Source organism: Argentina anserina, chromosome 6 (assembly GCF_933775445.1).
Source record: "Argentina anserina chromosome 6, drPotAnse1.1, whole genome shotgun sequence".
Lineage (NCBI taxonomy): Eukaryota > Viridiplantae > Streptophyta > Magnoliopsida > Rosales > Rosaceae > Argentina > Argentina anserina.
The window spans coordinates 7,364,515-7,386,118 of record NC_065877.1 but is presented as its reverse complement, the minus strand read 5'-3'; the positions used below and the strand labels follow the sequence as shown (position 1 = coordinate 7,386,118).

Sequence of the window (21,604 nt, the reverse complement as noted above, 5' to 3'; positions counted from 1 at the left end):
AATTGGGGATCGTATAGTTGTATGAACTTTGCTTCAAAACTGGGGTAAGAATCATACGATTTTAAAACCTGGCTATCATTTCAAAGTCAAACAGCAGATTAATCCAGTGTTTGTTGTAAAAAAAAAATTAATCCAGTGTTATTGATTGTGGGCGATCACAAAAAGAACGACAATTGGATCCAATCTCATAAGTCATAACATCGGTTCCATTTTATAAATTATTCCATATTTTGGCTGTGATGATTTCTTTGGATGCCAAATATGTGCAAGAAGTATCTGACAGTCCTCTTTTGTTTCCACCATATATACACAAGCTCTGTCCCACTGCAAATGCATGAACCCATTTACTCAATATGAGATTTCATGGATGCATGGTTACGTACGTAGTAAATTTATTTCTCTGTGTTCGATCACTAGAGCTGTTAATCGCAATTTAATTAATTAGTTACTTCAAATTATATTGTCTATGGGGGGTGTGGTCGTCAGCCAACTAGTCTCCATCTGCATAATTCCATGCATGATTTCTATCGAAGCAAACTATACGTACAAACGGATAGGAAGGGATCAGTTGGCCAATTGCCATATATTTTTTGCTAAACCATTCATGAAGATTGTTGTTTATTGACTTATTGGTGTGCTATGATCTGGAGCAGAAACTGATCATGTTAGAACTTCATTCTTCTGCACTAATTTTTTTAAGCAAAGGACAGAGAAAGTACTCCAATTTTAATCCGTACCGGCCATGTTGATAAGCCAAATTAAGAAGTCTCATGTTAGCCCTATCACTAAACTAATATGAGAATAAGTATGCTTATGAATGACTCTAGGCCTCTAGCCACCACTTTCATTGGGAAATTCCCTTTTATAAGGTTGTTATGTTTATATACAAATAAACATTGTTTAATTAATTTATCTAATTTATTCGAAGAATATAGTAACATGCGTCTACGTGATCTAAACAAACTTAATCCTACATAAGCTGGGTCCATATATCCTGTTGACTCTGAGTTTCTAACTGCACTCTCGAATCTTGACTTTGTTAAGTGTGTATATATAATTTTATGTTTGGTATGTAATTAAACTTGTCTAACAAGAAAGAGAATGATACTCGCACCAAACAATGCATGTGTACGGCTAATTATATGGTGAGTCGATATGCTTCTATTATATAAAGAGCACAAATTTCTTATTGACTACTCTCCTCTAATCTAGCTTAATTTCTCACATTGCATGTTACAAGGATTGACAATTTCAGTCGAAAATTCCTTTCTTATTGAACTTGATAGCTAGTTGCTAATTAACATAGGTATTCAAAGAACGTGGGCTTTATCATGATCTATCGCCCATGGAATTGTTGTACTAATTCTATATAGTTTCTGTTGCCAAATTAAATGAGTAGGTTCATAGACGACAACCCCATGAACTCGACTTTGTTATATCACGTAAGCGATGACTTAATTACCTGACTTATCATGGGTTCTAGTTCAATATCTAATGTAGACAGATATGTTTCTGTAACAGTTTGTTTGAAGGTCAACTAGTAAGAGAAAAATTCTATCAACTAGTCGTGTCTACCAACCTTCACAATTCACACTCTTATCATCATGTGTGCATGTGATGTAGTTCAGTTAGATAGCAACAGTTTGTTTGAAGGTCACATTTCCTTTTGTTTTTGATATACGAGGGTTGAAATCTAATCAAATTAGGGCCTAAGGGGGATGATACTTGCTCCTGGAGTTGGGAGGTTTCTAATACGAAGCAGAAGAAATGATACAACTGGGAAACACGACTAGCCAACCTGGTCTTAGAACTCACACAGTGGAAGTGCGAAATCATTAGGACTATATAACCTATGAGTCCATCAAATTAACGCTTAGATGGATCGCTTCTCTGATGGATGAACATGTCTTTTTGCAAGAAATGTGACGAGCACTTTCCCTTAGACGCGCGTCTATGTATCGATTATGATCTGTGCTGAACTTGCTGTTGGATAAGAGCCTAGAAGAAATGAACCCGAATAATATACCATACCAATGTGCCATGCACGCATATGATCGAGTGTGAGACATCGAGGTATGTCATCAAAACTAAGAACAAGAGTGGATGGGCTGACAAGAAAGATCGATATTTGATAGGAACATGTCATGTGGGTAAAAGCTTATTAGAACAGTGACAATATACACCTTGGTCTGCAGGGTCCTCATGCGGTACTAATTTTCGCCCTGACCTATCTTTCATCGTTCACAAGGTTGAAGGTCTCTCTCTCTCTCTCTCTCTCTCTCTCTCTCTCTCTCTCTCTCTAATAGTTGTCTAATTATTTAGGGTACGTTTAGGCTCTTTAGAGAAATTATTTGGTGTATTTTGTACATGATCTGAATTCGAGAGATGTTTGGTTGGTCTATTATAGAAGTTGAGTCGTTGTGTGGTTAATGTATCATTCAATTCCAATTGTGATTACCAACCCTAACCTCACCTCATAGGCGAAGTAAATAGTACAAAGGACCGGGAATGGTCCAGTGATCACGAAGCTCAAAGGCTTAACCTAAACTACAAAAGAGTGGGGACAAATAATTCTGTAATACACTAATACTAGATCATAATTCTGTAGTACTGAATCGAGTACTGTATGACTGCTCTTTTTTCTCTAGCCATCGCATTTCGTTGACGGATTGAATAGAAGTATGACCAAATAACTTGTTAGATTGAACATGTGGTAGCTAGATAACACTGAAGCTTTGAAACACACCATAATACCCCATGGAGAGAGCTGTTCATTGCAGTAGGAAAAGTGCACATCCTTTTAGACCCTTATGAGATTGGTACTTGGTAGCTAAGCTAGCTAGCTCAATCATCATGCATGCAAATATCAAATATGTATTTGAGGACCGAATGAAAGCCTCAGCAACTAACCTAGGGTCCTTGGCTATTATGGTTAAGAACCCAACTTATTATGCCCCAGAAACTTAAAAGGGCTAGTAGGAAATAAGTTTGGTAGCCTCACCAAATGGAGACAGAAGTAATGTACATGATAGCCACTGGGATCGATCATGTGTAAGGGCACTAATTGCCCTAGGTATTATTATTGCAAGCATGAATATACACTCCACATGTATTGTGCAATGATCATCACGAGCAGTGAAATCTTAGAGCAACTTTCAGTCTAATTCTAATACAGTCTCTACAACATGTGAAACCCCCCAACACGTAGGATCCTGTGAAGGAGACTCGTGAGCAAAATAATTGAAATGTTTGATGCAAGTAGACCCTCTTGCAATTTCTCGATTCCTGCAGTTCTGCACTGAAGTTAAGACTTAAGAGCATGTCTCTCATGCCGTACGCAGTTAAATTTCAGTAAAATATCTCTTATCTTCTCACAAGTTCAACTGCCAAACTAAAGAGAAACCAAGAGGCAGAAAAACCAAGAGAGTTGTGGCCATCTTTTTCAAAGAAGTTACTTGATCATGAGGACCGACGCTCCATTTTTTAACTCAAACATATAATATACAAAGGCTTTCTTTTAAGGTTGGCCAAAATTTACTATGGGGCCTGGAACCCGTTTGGAACATACTATAATACATGAAGCCTATTTAGACAGAAATACAACCTCTCCACCTCCATTAGCCCAGGAAAAAAAAAGCGGGGCAAGGCCACAAGGTCTCCAAGCGAATTCCTACTGTCATATTTATCACTTCCGGAGGAGAAGGGTGCACCTTGGACATTAACGAGTGCAGGTCCAGTGCTTAAAACAAAACACTAATACCTGTAGATCGATCTGTGAGCTTCAGTTTTAAGATGTTCCAGTGCTAATATTCTGTTACACAATAGAGCCAGCATGTAAGAGTGAACCTACTAAACACAACTATATGTAACGAGTAAATAATCCTACAGCTGGTGTAAAGAGAGGAGTGCTAACCGCTATAGATCGTTACAATATCACTGATAAGACATCTCTGATGAAATGATGCAGTCAAATTAGCCAATCTTTATCTATCAATGACCACCTCTTTGAGAAAAAGCACATCATCACGTGGATGAGCTTCTTCTACACGAACCAGAACTTCATCTCCAATTTGTGATCCCACAGATACCCACGCAGATGCTTGAAGTCCCACCTGCAGAAATATCCAGTTTGAAACAATCAACTTAAGTTCAACAAACCAACAACGATCTTTACATAGCCTCGTTAGCAGAATATAAATTTCATTGATAGACTTAGCATGGCCAACAGTTGGAATTCAGTTATGCTTTGTATGTAATCCACACAGTTTCACAGAAAAAGAACATATAAAACGAGTAGTTGCAGGAAGTAGATTTATAATATAATTCCGTGCTTACCTCAACTAACAGTAAGGCTGCAGTGCGATCCTTAATGAATCTAAGAACCAATGCACGGAATCTTTTTTCTTTTGGCTGTCTTCTCAGATATTCTAATATCCAATACCGCAGGCTGCTGTTAAAGAGTCGCTTTGCTACTCTAGTATTCATGTTCACTATAGATGCCATCCCTTCCAACTGACCAGCTGAGAAGGGAGGAGAGTCTCCGTTAAGAACAGCTTTGATCTGCATATCCATTCAACATGATTAACAACTAAGCAATAGATTGGATTAATATAGTACAAAAACATGTATTCATCTAGAAACTAAAAAATTGTTATTAGTAATATAACAGGCGGAAATCGTAGGTCTTAACTTAGCTAACTTTACTCATTTGGAAGTTGGGACTGAAATTCACACAGTTGATGGATGAGGTCTAAATAAAGCATCATTCAAAAGATTTGATGGATAAGGTTACATGTCTAAAAAAAAATTTGAATCTTAATTTTACTCCAGACTCCAGAGTAACTTTCCCTGCCAGAAGAATGTGAATAAACATAAGATTTAAAAGTAATGATTGACAGAGGAAACATAGACAGAAAGACCCTTCGATATTACCACACTTTTATTTAAAAACATTTAAGTGATTATCCTTCCGTGAGGAACTGCACAGCTTTCTTGTCTGATTGAGAAAGGCAGAACAGAATCCAGAACAGTGTATGGTTTTGGGGACAGGAAGATCCATTCAGAGTAAGGTCAACATTAAAATTATAGTTTATAAAGAGCCATGTGATCATAAAAACACCTCACCTGATAGTGAGCTAGTAAATCCAGATATCGGCGGATGGGAGATGTAAACTGAACATAACCAGGAAGCCCTAAAATTCCATGACGTATGGGTTTCCTGAAATCAATTTCAGCAGCACGCATTATTTTGACAAGGGCAGAGCTTCTAACAGGTCCTTCTGGAAGATGGGCAAATACAGATGTGTCAATATTGGATTGGGGCTGTCCCCTGTATGGTAAAGGAATGTTATTGCTACAACCAAAAGTAGCAATAACTTCTCCACAGAGTATCATCATCTCAGACACCAGTCGCATTGCAGGGTCAGCCTGGTCCTCAACATAAAGATTTATTACAGGCTCCGGATCGTCTGGATTCACAACTTTTATGCGTGCTTCCAATGTGGAAGTGTCAATGCCACCCTGAAACAGAAGATTTGCGGGGTTATATTTTACTTATACCCAGATACAGACACGTGTGCGCGCACAAGCACACACCTACAGCATGCCTACTAAGCACAAACCCATCCTTGTTTAGATCTTGAAACAATGATTCCTATTACAGCACATAGGGAGAATGTGATTCCCTGATTTGAAGGTTTTCAACACAGTGGGATAAGTATTTATGTAAGATCCCTGTACAGTTATGGGTAGTAATTACCAGGGAAATGAATTGTCAACCAACAAGATTATGAAAACCAGCAGGAACATATAGCAAACATGAAGACTTTGGGAAGTTTCATCTGAATTGTCAAGTCTAACCTGTTCGCAACGCCACTTTTTACGGAGAGTTGCAGCCTCAGACAACATTTTCAGTTCAGACTCTTCTTCCAGGCTCAGATGAAGAAGCTCAGATGCACTTTCATATGTTAGCATATATGTTGGTCTGATGAAGGAGTTGTCGACTGAATATTCTGCAATACTGTTAAACATAGGGAGTATGATAGAGTCCATCAGTGAAATATTTCTGTACTCTTTTGGTAAAAGAGTAGCAAAGAAAAACATTTTTTAGATTAACCACAATGATGTTTCAAAGAAAGCTCCACTGCTCTTGATCATGATGTTTATAAACTTTGTGGTATAATAATCTATGGCAGTGAGAGCATTTTCACCCATATTTCTAGCACTCCAGAAGGACTCAACGGATGTTGAGATATCACACTAAAAAGTGAACTCATCTGAAATTCCAAACTTAAGTTTAAGCATACAGATATTCATTTACAAAGCTCGTAGCCAGTAAGAGACACATATGTTGTGGCACCAAAATTAAAATGTCCTTTTCTTTTGTTTCAGGTTGATCTTATGATTATAGACCGATAAATCAATAACATACCCCTCTTTATAAAGTCCTTCCCACTTCACAACAACTCTAGTACCACCCATCTCCAATTACAACATAATGCTAAGTCCACGATAAGCCAGTTCCATAGACCCTAGAAAATTTTTTTATACATGATACTACATTAAATATATGGCAAAAATAAACTGGTTTTTGAAACCAAACCTAACTTCGATGTGTTGACCTTTTCACTCTAAAGAAAGACAGATTTGTTCCAACTAAACTCTGATCCTACCCATCTCCACCCAAGATTATTTTTCACATATGTACATCTAAGCAGGAAGGGTTAAACACCCTGGGAAACAGTTTACAGCTCAAGTACTCTATCTAGTATCACTATCCAGTAAAAGAAACTACTTCCTGAAACCAGTCCCATTCGGGCCGAAATCTCAAGTACGGGGAAAAGTGCCTGAACTTAACTCTTTACCTGCCATCAGAGTGTAACACAACAGATACTGTGACAGCACTGCAAACCTCTCCTTGCTGCAAACTCATCCCCTCCATGGCAAGTTTTTCTGGGAACATGGGATAAGTAGCAGTAGGCAAGAAGACAGAAGTTCCTCTTCTCATTGCCTCCCTGCAAATCATGACTTCATAAGAACGAGTGACACACAAACATCTATCACTATGCCTTGAGTGTTTCAAGAGACAACCTGTCCAGTATGGTCCCAGGTTGAACAAGCCTAGTGGGGTCTGCAACATGAATCCATATTTTAACCCGTCCATCTAGCAGTCTTGTTGCACTCAAGGCATCATCAAGCTGACATATTACAATCAGGAAAATGTGATAAGTATGAAGAGATAACATATTTGGAAGAGTGCATACTAATTGTTTCTACAGTACAGATGATAACAATATCAGGCAAGTGCGATAAGTACCTCATCAGCCTCATCCACATCAATAGCATAGACCTTCAAGTGAGTGAGATCTTTCCTTTCAATCTGAAAAATAAAAATAAAAAAATCTCAGAATTTTACTACAACTAGATTGAAACCTAATTTTCTCTCATAATCACTAATATCTAGAACAGGAAGCGGTTTGACCTTATACTTTTACTAGTTTTATATACTGTCACATATAAAACCTACAACAAAGCACTTAATGAACATAAACTGGTAGAATACGTAATCTGAATACATACTATTGATATATATATCTAGCCTTATGAGCAAAACATTCCTGACAGGAAGCAGCTGACCTCATCTGGATCTGATGAATCAGACAGAAGACTTTCTGCAGCTGATATAACTTCATCTGAATGATCCGTGTGAATATTGAACTTCAACAAGTCCAGATTCACATGTACAGGGAAATACCCAATATCTATGAGGAGAGTCAAAGCTGATGATGCTGTTTTCACCATCCCCATTGCTCTTAGAATCTGACAGAAAATGTATATATGCGAGGATAAGCAATAACAAATGGAGCAGTTATACAGGCATAATATATATAAAAAAAATAGAGCAATATGGAATGCAGGGCTGTCATTGTAAGTGCTTCTTTTCCGAAAAGTATTCCGTTTACTAAGAGAAATCATATATTGACAGGCAATAATTGTTCACAGAAATGCCTAGTATCTCAATAAACTAAAACTGTCATTTAAGTCACACTTGCTTACTTTTCCAGCTGTTTTCCTTTGATCATCGGTTTTGCAGTCATCAATAGCATAACATTGAAGAGACTCAATTCTGTGTTTGATTTTCTCCTCAACCATCCAAGAAGATTTGGGAGGTTTAGAATCTAAAGGCATAGCCTTCGCAGATTTCAGCAGGTTTACAAAGTCCTGTTGCTCTTTCTCAGCAGCCTCCTTTGCAAGCTTCCTACGTAAAAGTTCCTCAACCTTTCTCAGACAAGAAGAAAAATTCCACATTAAAATTATTAGAAAAGAAAGGAAGCAATCACTACTACCACCACTGAGTTACTAAGCTCACTACTCACACTGTCGTATTGTTCTTATGTATTCGTAACGAATATCAGAGCAAGACTAAGAATATGGAAATAAGAGGCTTCAGTTAAACAAAAGTACAAAAGCTGAATGTAGAGAAGCATATATTAAATACCAACATGCAGAAACCCTTCTAGAATGAATCATTTTAATTTGTAAATGTACATTCTGGGTAGTGTATTCCAATCTTGTTAGGAGATCCACTCATTGTAAATTTACTACCGAAACTAACAGAGTTAGCAACTAGTGTGGAATATATCGCTGCTCTTAAAACACATCTACAGATTAGGAGTCAAAAAAGTAAACACTTGGAAAGGTGAAAAGATATATAATTCTAAACGACTCATTTCATGTTAACCAACTAGAAGAAGACAATGGTCAACCCGCGTATAGAAGTACCTGCTCAGCAGGTCGAGGTCCATATATAGAGCGTGAACCTTTTGTCTCTAGGACAGTGAAGTATATTTTGTCTTCTGAAAGCAAAAGATGAGCGCAGTAGCATTCAAGGGACTCCACACTACCAAATATCATCTGTCGAATGGAGGTATGGTCATTTAAGGAGCAAAGATATACATATAAATAACATACAGTTAAGTCGGAAAGTATAGTACCTCGGCTAATTCTTCCACCTTGACCCGCTTATTCTTGTCAAGGAGTTCAATCCAAGCAAACTCTAGCAGTGCCGGATCCTGCACCAGACCCAAATAAAATTCATTTCACACGCACAAATTACATGAAGGGAGAAAGATATCCACATCTGTAAGGCATAGTGAAGAAACAAACCAAGTTTTCATTAGCTTTCTGAATAAAGTCTGAAATCTCTGCGTGGTCAAAACTTTCAACACCGGGAACAATGTACGTAATTTGTTGTGGTTTTATAGATGAAGTAACACCATTCTAAAATAAATAATGTAAAATAGTTAAACTCACCAAGAAGGCACACACCCATAAGGTAAGAAAAGAACAGTGAGTTCCAACACCTAGCAACCTATTAATATGATGCCGCATGAGTTGTTTCTAGTAGAACCTGATCGGACACCATCCAGTTCTTCTTGCCATCGGGCTTCTGAGCAACGGCCAGCAATACTCTCTCCGCATCCTTCTTAAACTCAAGCAACACCCCCTTTTGCAGTGTTCGGTTCACAAGATTATCCTCTATTACCTCTCCACTGCTTGTTAGTTGCACCCTGCACAAGAACTATACGTATTATACATTCCACATATAACCTCAATGTCACAACTCTTAGCAGCTTTGATCATCACATTAGCCCCAATACTATATATTCCATACTATTTGCGGTGTTGGTACAAGCCTTCTTCTTTATGTCACAATCTTAACTGTTTCTCCTGACCTAAAAGTTTCTAAGCAACTAAAACAGCGGTTAATTACATCCTCTAAGTTCGTAACTAAAATATTCGTCATTATAATTTTAATTAAGCCAGAAAATTTAATCCTATTGCATCATTTTCAGCTCATAATAAATAAAAATTGGAGCAAAATTTGAAACAAATGCTTTGGAAGAGGGAGAAGCTACTTGGCGGCGGAGGGGCGAAGGAGTCGTCGGGAGCGGAGGTAGTTGAGCTCTTCCATGACGGAGTCGATGAGGCTGTGGAGGGAGCTGGAGTGAGCGGCGGCATGGCTGGGAGAGAGGTTGTGGGACCAAAACGGCGGGAAGCGGCGGAGTTGGAGATGGCAGGGGCAGCAGCGGAAGGCGAAGAGAGTAGGGGAAGAGGCGGAGCGGAAGATTGAGCAGGAGCTGACGGCACGCACCGCCATAACGGCTCCGTCCGGCGAAGGAAAAGGTTTGGGGAGAAAGAATGGGAGGGAGTCGACGATAATGGGATATGAATTGTGACCGCTCTTTTCCTTTTGTATCCGAATGGTTATTTGATACAATTTTTTTGTTCGATAAACAAAACCCAAAAAAAAAACTATTATATAATACCAAAATATGTTATGTACAACGTGTACCCTCACATACAGCATAAATTTACTATATATTATGCTAATTGCGGTCTTGCCCCTCGCGTCTACTATGTGTAAAAACCCAAACGATCAACACGTGCCATAATCGTTCAGAATCCCGAAGCTTCTCACGCTCACGCTCGGTTTCTCTCGTTGTTCTCTCCTCAGATCTCTTCACCTGCGAAAGTATATAGATTGGGTGAATGATCTTCATATTGTTGCCTCTCCTTTTCATTTGTAGAGGGTTTCATTCGTAGCAAAAAGCTTTTCTTCTTTGTTTTTGTCATCTCTCTCGATCACTAAATCGTGTCTTAGTATTTGGTTCGCTTGGTTTCTTTCATCATCCAAAATTCTCAAGTTCGCGCACCACTTGAAGGGAGGAGAGAAAAGAGGACGCATGCATAGAGACGCGTACGCAAAGTAGGAAGACTGGTTTTCGTTTCCCAGCGCGGCGCTGCTCATCTCGCTCAAATCTTCAAGACATCTCATCTGGATTCTGATCTAACTGTAAATGTATGGGCTTTGATGTGTATGTGATCAAATGTCTTTCTCATTATTCTATGATTGCCTTTCTAATTGTTCTCCGGCTCTATACGACGGTGATGGCTTATTTTCCTAGCATGTCCATCCATTATTTGCCTTTCTGATTATTTAAGATTATATACAACCTATGAGTTTGTCACCTATGTGCAGATTGATCAAGTGACTGGATAAGAGGTAGAGATTGGGGAGGGAAGCAATTTGGAGTTTGTCTACACTTCTGGGTATGCTTTTACTTCTATTTTGTTTTTTCCCTTATTTCCATTCAATATGTTGTTCTTTTCTTATTTTCACAAAAATATTGTGTGGGTGTGATTATTAGGGATTTAGTGTTGGTTGTCAATTAGGGATTTGTGGGTTTTTATATATTCTGAGACCAACTTTGTTGTCCAAACCTGCACCAAAAGATATTGTGATTGAACATATAATCATGTTAACTGAGATTGCGTACTGGTAAAGAGAGATGAACTCATAAACAAACGCATTGATAACAGAAAAAGTGGACATTTGTTTCCCTAAGATACGTGTTTTGTATATAATTTATTGGTTATCCAATTCGCAAAAAGAAGGTATGCAGCATTCTATCATCTATTGTTCTAAATTTTGATCCCTACCTGTTCACTTTTTTTTAAAATTTGACATGCATCTCTTTCTAAGTTAATTTTTTGACCTGAATTTAATCTATTTTGTTTGTCCTTGCAGTGTAGTTTCTTTTTTGTTGGTGCCTAATTGAGTTGATTTATAGTTGGTTGAATTGTTGTGGATTTTCAGGTGCCAATAATTTGTTGAGTTGGTTGTTGGAAACATATATCTTTGGTTGAAATCGATTGCTGTTGGGAGATGGGTATTGTCATAACCTACATGGTATAATCTTGATTTGAGTTTAGTGAAGTAATAAAATTGCACTTTTCATAATGTAATAAGAGAAACGTTGATGTTTATGATGGGTGGGACTTCTTTGCAGGGAATGACTTATCGGAAAATCTTTAGAGTTTGCAGTAGCAGTGGGCACTTCATTAAGAGGAGAAAGCAAAGCATAGATCACGCTAAGGCAACAATCTCTGTGCTCTTTCAACCTTTAGACTTCCATCAGATAGGTTTTCTATTGGTAATATCTAGAAGAGATAAAAGAGAAGCAAAAACAAGATAATTGAACATCTTTTCATTGTTTAATGATTTAGGTACCAGAGAAAGACATTGGGAAGAACCTCTCTCAACTATTTCCAGGTATGTTGGTTGTCTCTTTTATGATCCCTCTACGTTTCTGCCTATAATGAAATTTTTATTTACAAAGTATATAGCCTATGCTAATGGCATATTAAATGAATGATCATCATGAATACACTGTCATCATATTACCATAAATAGTGTGATCAAGGATCTGGTGGCTTGAGCAATGTTCTTCCATTCTTAGTTGTTGGAGTTCAGAATGTGTGCTCCTTTGAACTGAATAAGTTGATGGAGCGTCATAAAAGAGATTATTTACGTAGAGCTATCATATAGGTTAATCAGTATGATTGTGCTTGAACGGGTCAATTAATTACTCCTAAGTCATGATAGTAGCACTTCATTGGCTAATCTAATGATATCACTTAGAAGTAAGCTTAGTTTTTTTAGAGTACATGACTTAGTTGGTTAATGTAATGTTATCATATGGACACAATTAAGCCATGACTATAACTTTATGTGTCATAGATGAGCTAACTTAGAAATAGCATAATAGCCATGAGGATAGTTATCTCATGGACAATTACCCTCTTATGTGTACATAAATAATTATCTCTTTAATAAAGAGACTTCACTTAGAAGTGTGTAAATGACAGAACACTGACCATGATTGAATGTGTTTTTATTATTGATTAAAAACGAATACAGAAGGTGATGTTTGACCAAAAAGTAGGCATGAAAATAGGAAAAACAGTGAGCAATATAGAACATATTTTTTTTTTATTTTTGGACATAATCATATGCAGAATAGTTTGATTTTCCTGTGAGAAGGATTTGTTAATTTGTACAGCTTTTTGGAAGTATTATTTGAGTTGGCTATATGAGAAGAATCTTGAGATTTAGAACATTTTCCATTTTACTTGCCTCACTTGCATATCAAACTATTCTAACTTGATCTGTTAGTTTAGAACTTAATTACGTTCCTCGATTTAGAACTTAATGCATCTCAAAAGAAACAAACTATTATGCATATAAGTTAATGAACTTGATGCATTTTTAATTGTTCTGTCCATGTGTTTTATAAATTACAGAGCTAACTATCAAAGTACTAAGATATGATGTATGTGTGGTGCACTTCCTTTTATTATAACTAGAAATGAGATAATGATATAATGTTTTGATGTTTTGATGTCCGTTCGATTAGCTCATTTCTCTCAAGAGAAAAACAACCAACGGTGGCCCATTTTACTAAAGAAAGAGATTAGTCATTAATGTGCTTTGCTGTTTTTAACTTGATGAGTACAAACTTTTCTTTATGTTTGTTTTATGTTTCATCTTATATGTGTGATCCTGTTTATTGTGATGAGGTAGATATGAAGTGGTTACCGCCTGCTGTGTTTTATTTTCGGTTTATGATGAAAGTGTTGAAGTTGCTTTGATTTTTTCCATGTGTATGTTTTTGCCAGATTGTGATTCCAATTGTCAGAGTTGAAAGTTTTTGCAACATTTCATTAACTTCACGAACGGTGATCTTCTCCTCATGAGACGCTCATGATTTTGCCATATTTTTAGAAGTGGACTTCAACTTAGGTATAAAGAGTTCAAAAAATGCAAAAAATAAAAACATACACAAATACTACCGCAGCGAAGCGCGGCCATGTACCTAGTAACTTAATTATTGCAAAGTTCAGTATAATGTAATATCAAATTTATTCACTACAATTTATAATAAAAAGTTCTACACATAAAATTGAAAATTATTGAAATATTTTAATTTTATATTACAACGACATGTTGTTAACAGTATTGTAGAGTTGGTAGTACCGAAAACCGGAAATACTGAACTTCGTAAATAATTTTCAAAACTGAAAATATTAGTGGGTAACTGGTAGCTCAATTTGTGACGGAAAGATTTCGATTTTGAAGTGGAAAAGAGCCATGACCATTCCGACCGGACCAAGTGTGAGCCGTGGGCAGATTACTCGAGCTCAGTTGAAGTGGATAAAGTATCCCTTTTAAATCGGCAGCGCGGAGAACAAAGAGTTCAACATCTTGGTGGGCCTTGACTGTACTGCCTGAGTTGGGCAAGTCATAAAAGAAAGTTGATGCAGATATTGCCCAGCTTAGAAGCTCTACACCGTACCATCCTTCCTTCATTAAACAACGCCTACACGACCGAGCGGTCACTGAGTGGTCAGTGGTGTCTAAGATTGCACTTCCCTGGGTGATGAAGAACATTATATCAAGAGGCTCCCCTTCTCGAATAATATAGCTTCCCTCGGCATAGATCAGTGGATCAAGGTGCTTACAGATTTCCTTCAACACCGATTCGTTCATTTGCATGCTGCTCCTGCCGCCCGGCGGAGCACTCGTTTCAAGAACGAGCTAGTGTAAAATGTACGTGTACGTAAGAAATTGAAAGAGGATTGGTTCAGAGGATAATGATAATATTTTTCTTTGCTAACGGATGATGATCAATACAATTTATAACTGTTGTTTCAATACAAAAAGTAGCAAGACACTTACTTTATTTAACTTCTCTAAGAAGAGAGTTTCTCTGATCGTATTTAGAGAAACTTGTAGAGGTGGCTCTTTTTGTTAGTCTGAACCTCGTTGACGTTGCTCATCTAAGACCTGTTGCTTGAATGATGAAAAGATTGAAAACATGTTCTTCAAGACGAAGTCTGGGTCTTCTGAATGCTTTTTTTTACCACTAGCATCACGCTATCCTCCGCTGCATGCAACTGATATTCAGAAACCAGGGATTTTACTTTTGGTTTCAAAATTTCATTCCATTTTTGGCGGGACCTTTCTAACTTCCCCGCTGCCTGCGTAAATGTCTATTCCACGACATGGAGATTTAATAAGTAATTAAGTTGAGAGTAGTAAGTAATAAACACTAAATTTGTCTTCAATATAAAAAAAGCACTAAATTTGTCAATTTATTTTTCATAAGTATGGAAGATAAGTTATGGTGTAAAGTGGGGATATACATGATAACGTGTATGGGTTGAGTGGTGACGATGTTGACATTCATGGCTCTTAGGAGACAGGAGGCTTGCCCGAGATGGGCAGTGTTGGAGAGGTGGTAGAACGCGGGGCTACTATGATTATATACGATGGCGTATGGTTAGTCTTATGTGCCGGGCTCAAGGTGGTGCGATATGTAGAAGGGTGGTGCTTGGGACACCTCGGTAGAACTCAAGGTGGTGAGACTGGTGGCAGCGCTGCAATTAATGGTAGGTGACCTGGGAGGCAGGGTAGAATCTTATTTGGGCTTAGGCTTGTTAAGTTTGGGCCTGAGTTATTTTGAACCCGTGTCTCTGTTTTTTTTCTTGTTTTTAGGTTGGGAATGTCAGATTTGTCTTAACGATAAGTTGGATTTTGTCCCAAGTGGATCGGATGTCGGGCTTATCCAAACCGTATCTTTTAGTTTTATTTATTTAGTTCTTTTTATGTAATAGAAATTCAACATGTAAATTGTACTTGTGTCGTTAATGGGGGGTAGTTTCACATATGTGGTTTATCTTATGTAACAAGTTCCGTAGGAACTTAATTGAGGTCTTATTTTATCTTTGATGTGCAAGCTTTTATTAATGAACAATTATTAGAAATTAAAAAGGTGACCGAACTAATTAATATCTTTTGTACAAGGACTAACGACAAACCTGCACATGCCCGAGGAAATATATAAATAGTATCAAGCCACTTATGGAAATAGCAACTGCAAATAGGATTTCCCATCGATAGTTACTGGTGTTGAGGTTTGAAGCAAAAGAGCTGCAAAAATCCAATGGGAGATCACTACATGGCTGAAAAACAGTAATTTAAAAAGTTTAACTCACTAATTAAAAAACAAGAACACAGTTAATTGATTTAAGGGTTCAGATGAAAAAAATGCAAACCTCAAATTTCTAATGCCCCATGAAAAACTTTTCAAGAATTTTCCTAATACATCTGTTGATTCGTGCATACCAGATTGAAGAGCATTAAGAAATATCCCGAAATCGTATATTGTTTCATCCGGTGACTTTATGGGGCATGACGTATTTAGAAATGTAACATTTCTGAATGCATGGTTGTCACACCGAACATCAAACTCACAAATTTTTCCTCTTTGACAAGCATCTTTCCAACAATCTATCTCTCGTTGAACTGAGAAAAAATACCAAAACGTCCCCACTACCTGTCCAACAAACAAAACATTTAAATTAGAACTAACAAATTTTATTAAAGACAAAAATGATTAACGGCTAGTTTGATATTGCTGCAACTTAAAAAACATTCATTGTTGCTGTGTTGTGAATTGAATCAGCTGTATGATAAAACAAGTTTGTGTTTTCGTGTTTGGTAAATATTTATTTTCAAAAGGTGCTGTCATGTTATAAAATATTATTTTTATCAATATATTTTACGACATCAGCTTTTAAAACGATCATGATGTTGCTGTTAAAAACTGCTTCTAGTGATCTACTTTTATTTGTTTTACCAAACACATTAGATATTAAAATCATGCATATATAGAAGCTGATTATTGTAACAGTAAAATCATACCAAACTATGCCTAAGTCAATACAAATTATTTTGGTTTTTTTTTCTCTATAACTTTCATTCATTTCTCCATTGTAATCTTTCATTCACTTTGATATATATGGCAACAAAAAAATTGTATGAAATCTGTACAACATAAATTAAAGCGAATGACATAGTACAGAGTTAATATACGTACTGTACTGAAATTTTCAAACATTTTTTTGGGAGAAGATTGAGATACTTTTAAAACTTGGATGAAAACTTACATAACTTGCAAGGAGGTATATGAGGAGATTGATTAAACTTGGAATCCAAGTCTGCGTAATATTACTACTCTTGTCATGCAACTCCTTGTTAAGGTTCTTACAGTATCTATAGATAGGATAAGCTCGTTGCACGTATTGGAGAAAAATAAGCGAGTTAAGAAACTTCATGACGATCAATGACCCAAAGCCCCTCATGTTTGGAAGGAAAACTAAAATGGCGACCTACGCAAATTGCAAAAGATTAATTCAAAAACGTAAAGATGATTAGGATTCAGGAATATAAGAGAAATATATTAGCTATATCTTACTTGTGGAATAGGAATAATAGCGACCAGGTTACTTGTGATACCAAAATCCTCATCATCATTACTGTTTTGCCTCCCCTTATATCGTCTCCACCGTTTCACAATCTTATAAAGTATTTTTGAGACATACCGAAGATCAGTGACGACTCGCAGAATCACAGCTGTTATCATCAATGCCCTGTCAGGCACGAGACACTTTCTTTCCTCGTTGATAAGAGGAACATACAGAAACAAAGGATCCAGTAACATAGTGATAACACTCGAGTAGATAAAATATTTAGGCTCTCCCGGCTGTATTATTGCTCGCAGCAACACTTCTAGGGGATAATACATCGCACGAAAAATTTGTTCTACTATTTTCCAGAAAGGGAAACCGATCTCATAGGGATTTGAAACAGACCTTTCCACTTCAGTTTCTGATGTAGAATTTCCTTGCATGTTGCTAGATTCACGTTCAAATAGATAATACACATGCATGAACTAAAATTAGGTGTAGCTCGTACTGAATGTTCTGAACAGTGAAACTAATAATTTTTTTAAATTATCTATATTCTTATAATCATAACCCACTTTTTCAATTAAAATGAGTGTGAAATCACAATCTAACTCTTAAGTCATAGATTATATTAAAATAGATTTTAATAAACAAATAATAATGTAGTAATAAGCAAAATAATGTAAACACTAATTCTAATTTGTTTCCCTAGATAATCTCTATAACCTCTCACTCCCACTTTTCCTCTAACACTCACATATACACAACGTGTGTTTTGTTTCTAGTTTATTCAAAGGGGAACTGGATGTTGCGCTGCTCTTTTAACAAAAAAATCGAAACTTTTATGGAAAGATAAGACATGTCACTGAAAAAAAATTAAAAACTAGAGAAAATTAAACTAACTAAAAACTTTCGTTTTAAGTACATGGCTTGCAACATATCTTCTATTAATAAAATAAGAAGGAGATTCTAATTGTTAAATTTTTTAACTACAAAAAAAACTCATGGTATATTAACTTTAAAAAACTGAACTTAATGTATAGAAGATATTAACGTAATTTAGACACAAAATTAAAAGTAAAACCACCGAAAAGATTATGGAAAAATAGAGAAAAAATTAAAACTTTTGCACGGGCATAAATAGAGATAAAAAGGATAGTATAGAGAGTGCAAAGTTTAATTCACAAAATAAATTTAAGCGTGAAAAATCAGAAAATGGTCTGCGATGAGAAAAACTGACCCTGCAAGTGGGACGCCTTCCATCTCTACTTGATCGTACGGTACCAAAACTGAAATAAGCTGTAACAGGAAGCGCGCAGATCGATGAAGATGCTGAAAAACCGATCAACTTCTGAATCTCAACACTAGTCTGATGTGCATGATTAAGGCAAGTCGGCCGGTATTTATAGCTAAAAGAAAGAGATTAAAAAATCATAAAATTTAGGCCAATTATTAATAAATTTAAGTTCCAAGGAGTACGAAGTGACTATGGAGCAAATTAAGCGGCACGTCAATTCGTTTACTACGAGTCTACGACGACGATATGACAAACGCTAAGAAAGTTCGACCGGAGAGTCTTGCAACTACAACTGCAACTTGACAGACGACTCAGTAAACAAGACATGTACGTCCAATGCATGAGTCTCGAAAAATTGGCCACTTAGCAAAAAAACAAGAAAAAAGGAATGCACGGGCATGTTGGATTTTAAAACTTTAACATTTGCAAATGGGAGCTATAAAACGTTGCAAGTGTTTGCAATGTTTCGGATTGATGCAGTTTTATCTCACAAGGACAAATGCTTAATATATATTGACGTGGTGAATATTTGTTAGCTAGGTATGGATATATGCATTATATGGGATCCCATGTGGAGTGGTCAACAATTTTAGACATGCTCTTATGACGAAGATACCCGGTTATTGATGCGGCCTTAATTCGGTTATAGATCGATACTTCATAGTTCATACTCTGTCGTGTAATTTTAGACAAAGTCTCAGCGCGTTTTTTACGTTGGACCACACAGAATTAGATTGGATTAGACACTGTAGCAAGACCAAGTTTGTGTTTGTTAACCCTAGGGATTAGGATTAATTAGCTTATGTAGTCCACGAGACGGAGTCAACACTTTCTACGAGAGCGACGCTAAGATTCATGGATTTGTGTAAGCTCTAGTTTTAGACTTCAAAAACAATTGGTTGTTTATTGATTCTCCTTGCCCCGGCCCCAACGATCTCTATTAGACATGCAATCTTCCACTTCACCTCCTTTAATTGCTCTTCTTTAGGTTAAGCAATTCGATATCATGCTCACTCATCTTGAACAAGTTGGTTTTCACTGTTACTACATCCCTTCTATCTTTTGTGATTTGCTTTGGGTTACCATTATTTGAAGGATTGGGTGTTTAGGTACCTTAATTTGCTAAGAAATTCTTCAATTTGACGTATGGGTAGCTTCAACCTAGTAAAAGTGTGTTGGAAAAATGGTTTAAATAACCATTTTAAAACTAAATTTTAATTTATTAATTAAAGTAGGTTAAACTTATAATTAATCAAAGATGAACATAAATATTAGTTATTCATAATGAGAGCTATAAGATCATATATTTATTTGTACAAATTTGGTTAGTGGGTGAATGAGAAATTGTCACCCAAATATAGCTATTTGAAATGGGGGAAATTTATTTGTCCCATATTGCAAATAAAAGTGGTGGAAATGATTTAAATAGAATCCCTTGGTTATAGAAATTGTGTAAGCCCCTTATACCATCTCGTGCACGCACATGAGGGTGCAAATCTCGGGTCGCAATGGAAACTCTCGTATGCCCGCATAACGTATGGACACCAATGCAGCACCAATTTGGGGTCGGAACGCAGATTTCTTTTGTACTTTCAAAAACTCTTTTTATTTTTTTATTTTTTATGATTCACTTCCTTCTTTGGAAAACTGTTCAAATTCTTTTCTATGTAACATTTATAACATAAACGTGTTATTGAGCGTTATGAAGAAGATTGTAATATTTGTAACATAAACGTTATTGAGTGTTATAATGCTTTTTTATTTCCTATAACAACCGTCTTATTCATTACTGGTAGTAATCCTCATTGTATAAATAACTACTTTCTATCAGCTCGAAAATCATCCCAAACACAATAAACTATTCTCTCTCTCAAAGTCTCTTAGCTTATCTTTGGTGATAGAAAGAGGTACTCTTCTGATTCGTTGAGAGTTCTAAGTAGCAGTGTAGCTTCTAGAGTTGTTTAGTCGTTTTATCGTGGGAGACAAGCGCCAAGCATCATTGCACCGGTAGAGGAGGCGTAAACGTCTTAAGGACAGTGTGTGATATACACGTCTCGACTATTTCTTTCAATCTTCGCTCGTTCGGTATTTAGTTGAGTTTATTCTCTATCTTGTTCTTTGTTATTAGAATTTTAAGTTTTTTTTCTGTTTTATAATTATGTTATAATTTAGTTTATATTAAATTATATATGTAATATTTCCATAATTTCCAACAAAGTGGAGCAATTTCATACGAGTTTCTCTTATCTTTTTTTCTGGGTTGAATGGATGATTTTTGTTTGAGGTCAGACATTTTTCTCTTTCTATCTTTTGCATCAAGGCTTGGTTAATCATGTCATCAGCTGGTTCTTCTTAATTGTTGTTCAACTACATCGAATCATCAATCAATATGCCGATATTTGGTATTGTTCTTTCTCTGTTCTTGAAGAATATTTTTTTTGTGTCATTGTCCCTAGTCATATGAATCACCAAACATAGGTCATGCCTTTGATAACATAAGCCACGCTACCTCTAGCCTGGACTTCTATAGAAACTAAGGTGGGCAAAGATAGTCCCATGAAACAAACGTACCCAGAAGGTATTTGCCTAAGTTATCCTTTTACTTTCTTATCCTCTATATATCTTAATTAGAAATTTTTATAAGAAATTTAATAAATTAAACGTATTGTAGAAAATAACAAATTAAGCTGAATAGTGAGGAAATGAGTTCCCTCACTTCTCTGCAACTTCCCTCCTTCTCCGAGCCAGCAGACACATTTTGACCCAAGAGTCAACCGCTGAACCAGTCGATCATTAAGTAACCGTTTATGAAGCATCTCAATCTCAATCGTTCAGCTCCTACTCGAGATAATAATAATTATAAATATGTCCAAAGAATCCCATCGAAAAGAAAAAAAATGTCCACATTCAAGAATAACAACGTGAATGAACGAAGATTAGGGCAAAGATCAAGAATGAAGATTACATAGTAATGTGTGTGTGTATATAAATTTATATATATACAATTGATAACAAGGTAATTGGTAACCTCCACATGCAATCTATTTATACATCTGAGAACGATGCCAACTTAATCTATGCTCATGTGTTAATGATAATTAAGTCAACTGCAAGCTTAATTAGAAAATAACCCCTGCACTTGAGAATTGCTTG

At 36.4% G+C, this 21,604-nt stretch overlaps 1 protein-coding gene and 1 pseudogene across 1 annotated transcript; both read right to left on the bottom strand.

Annotated features, from left to right (window-relative positions):
* Nucleotides 1-3,344: 3,344 nt before the first annotated feature.
* LOC126797854 (ribonuclease II, chloroplastic/mitochondrial) lies at nucleotides 3,345-10,159 on the bottom strand. The gene is made up of 15 exons (XM_050524593.1): nucleotides 9,918-10,159; nucleotides 9,410-9,569; nucleotides 9,166-9,279; nucleotides 8,994-9,071; nucleotides 8,782-8,913; nucleotides 8,056-8,277; nucleotides 7,636-7,818; nucleotides 7,316-7,378; nucleotides 7,090-7,196; nucleotides 6,864-7,013; nucleotides 5,860-6,019; nucleotides 5,125-5,520; nucleotides 4,336-4,560; nucleotides 3,914-4,112; nucleotides 3,345-3,811 (listed from the first exon to the last, which is right to left on the bottom strand). Exons 1-14 carry the CDS (start codon nucleotides 10,157-10,159, stop codon nucleotides 3,984-3,986), a joined length of 2,361 nt encoding a protein of 786 aa, XP_050380550.1. The 3' UTR covers nucleotides 3,345-3,811; nucleotides 3,914-3,983.
* Nucleotides 10,160-13,748: 3,589 nt separating this feature from the next.
* Nucleotides 13,749-18,512, bottom strand: LOC126799067 (cyclic nucleotide-gated ion channel 1-like; annotated as a pseudogene).
* Between the last annotated feature and the right edge of the window lie 3,092 nt (nucleotides 18,513-21,604).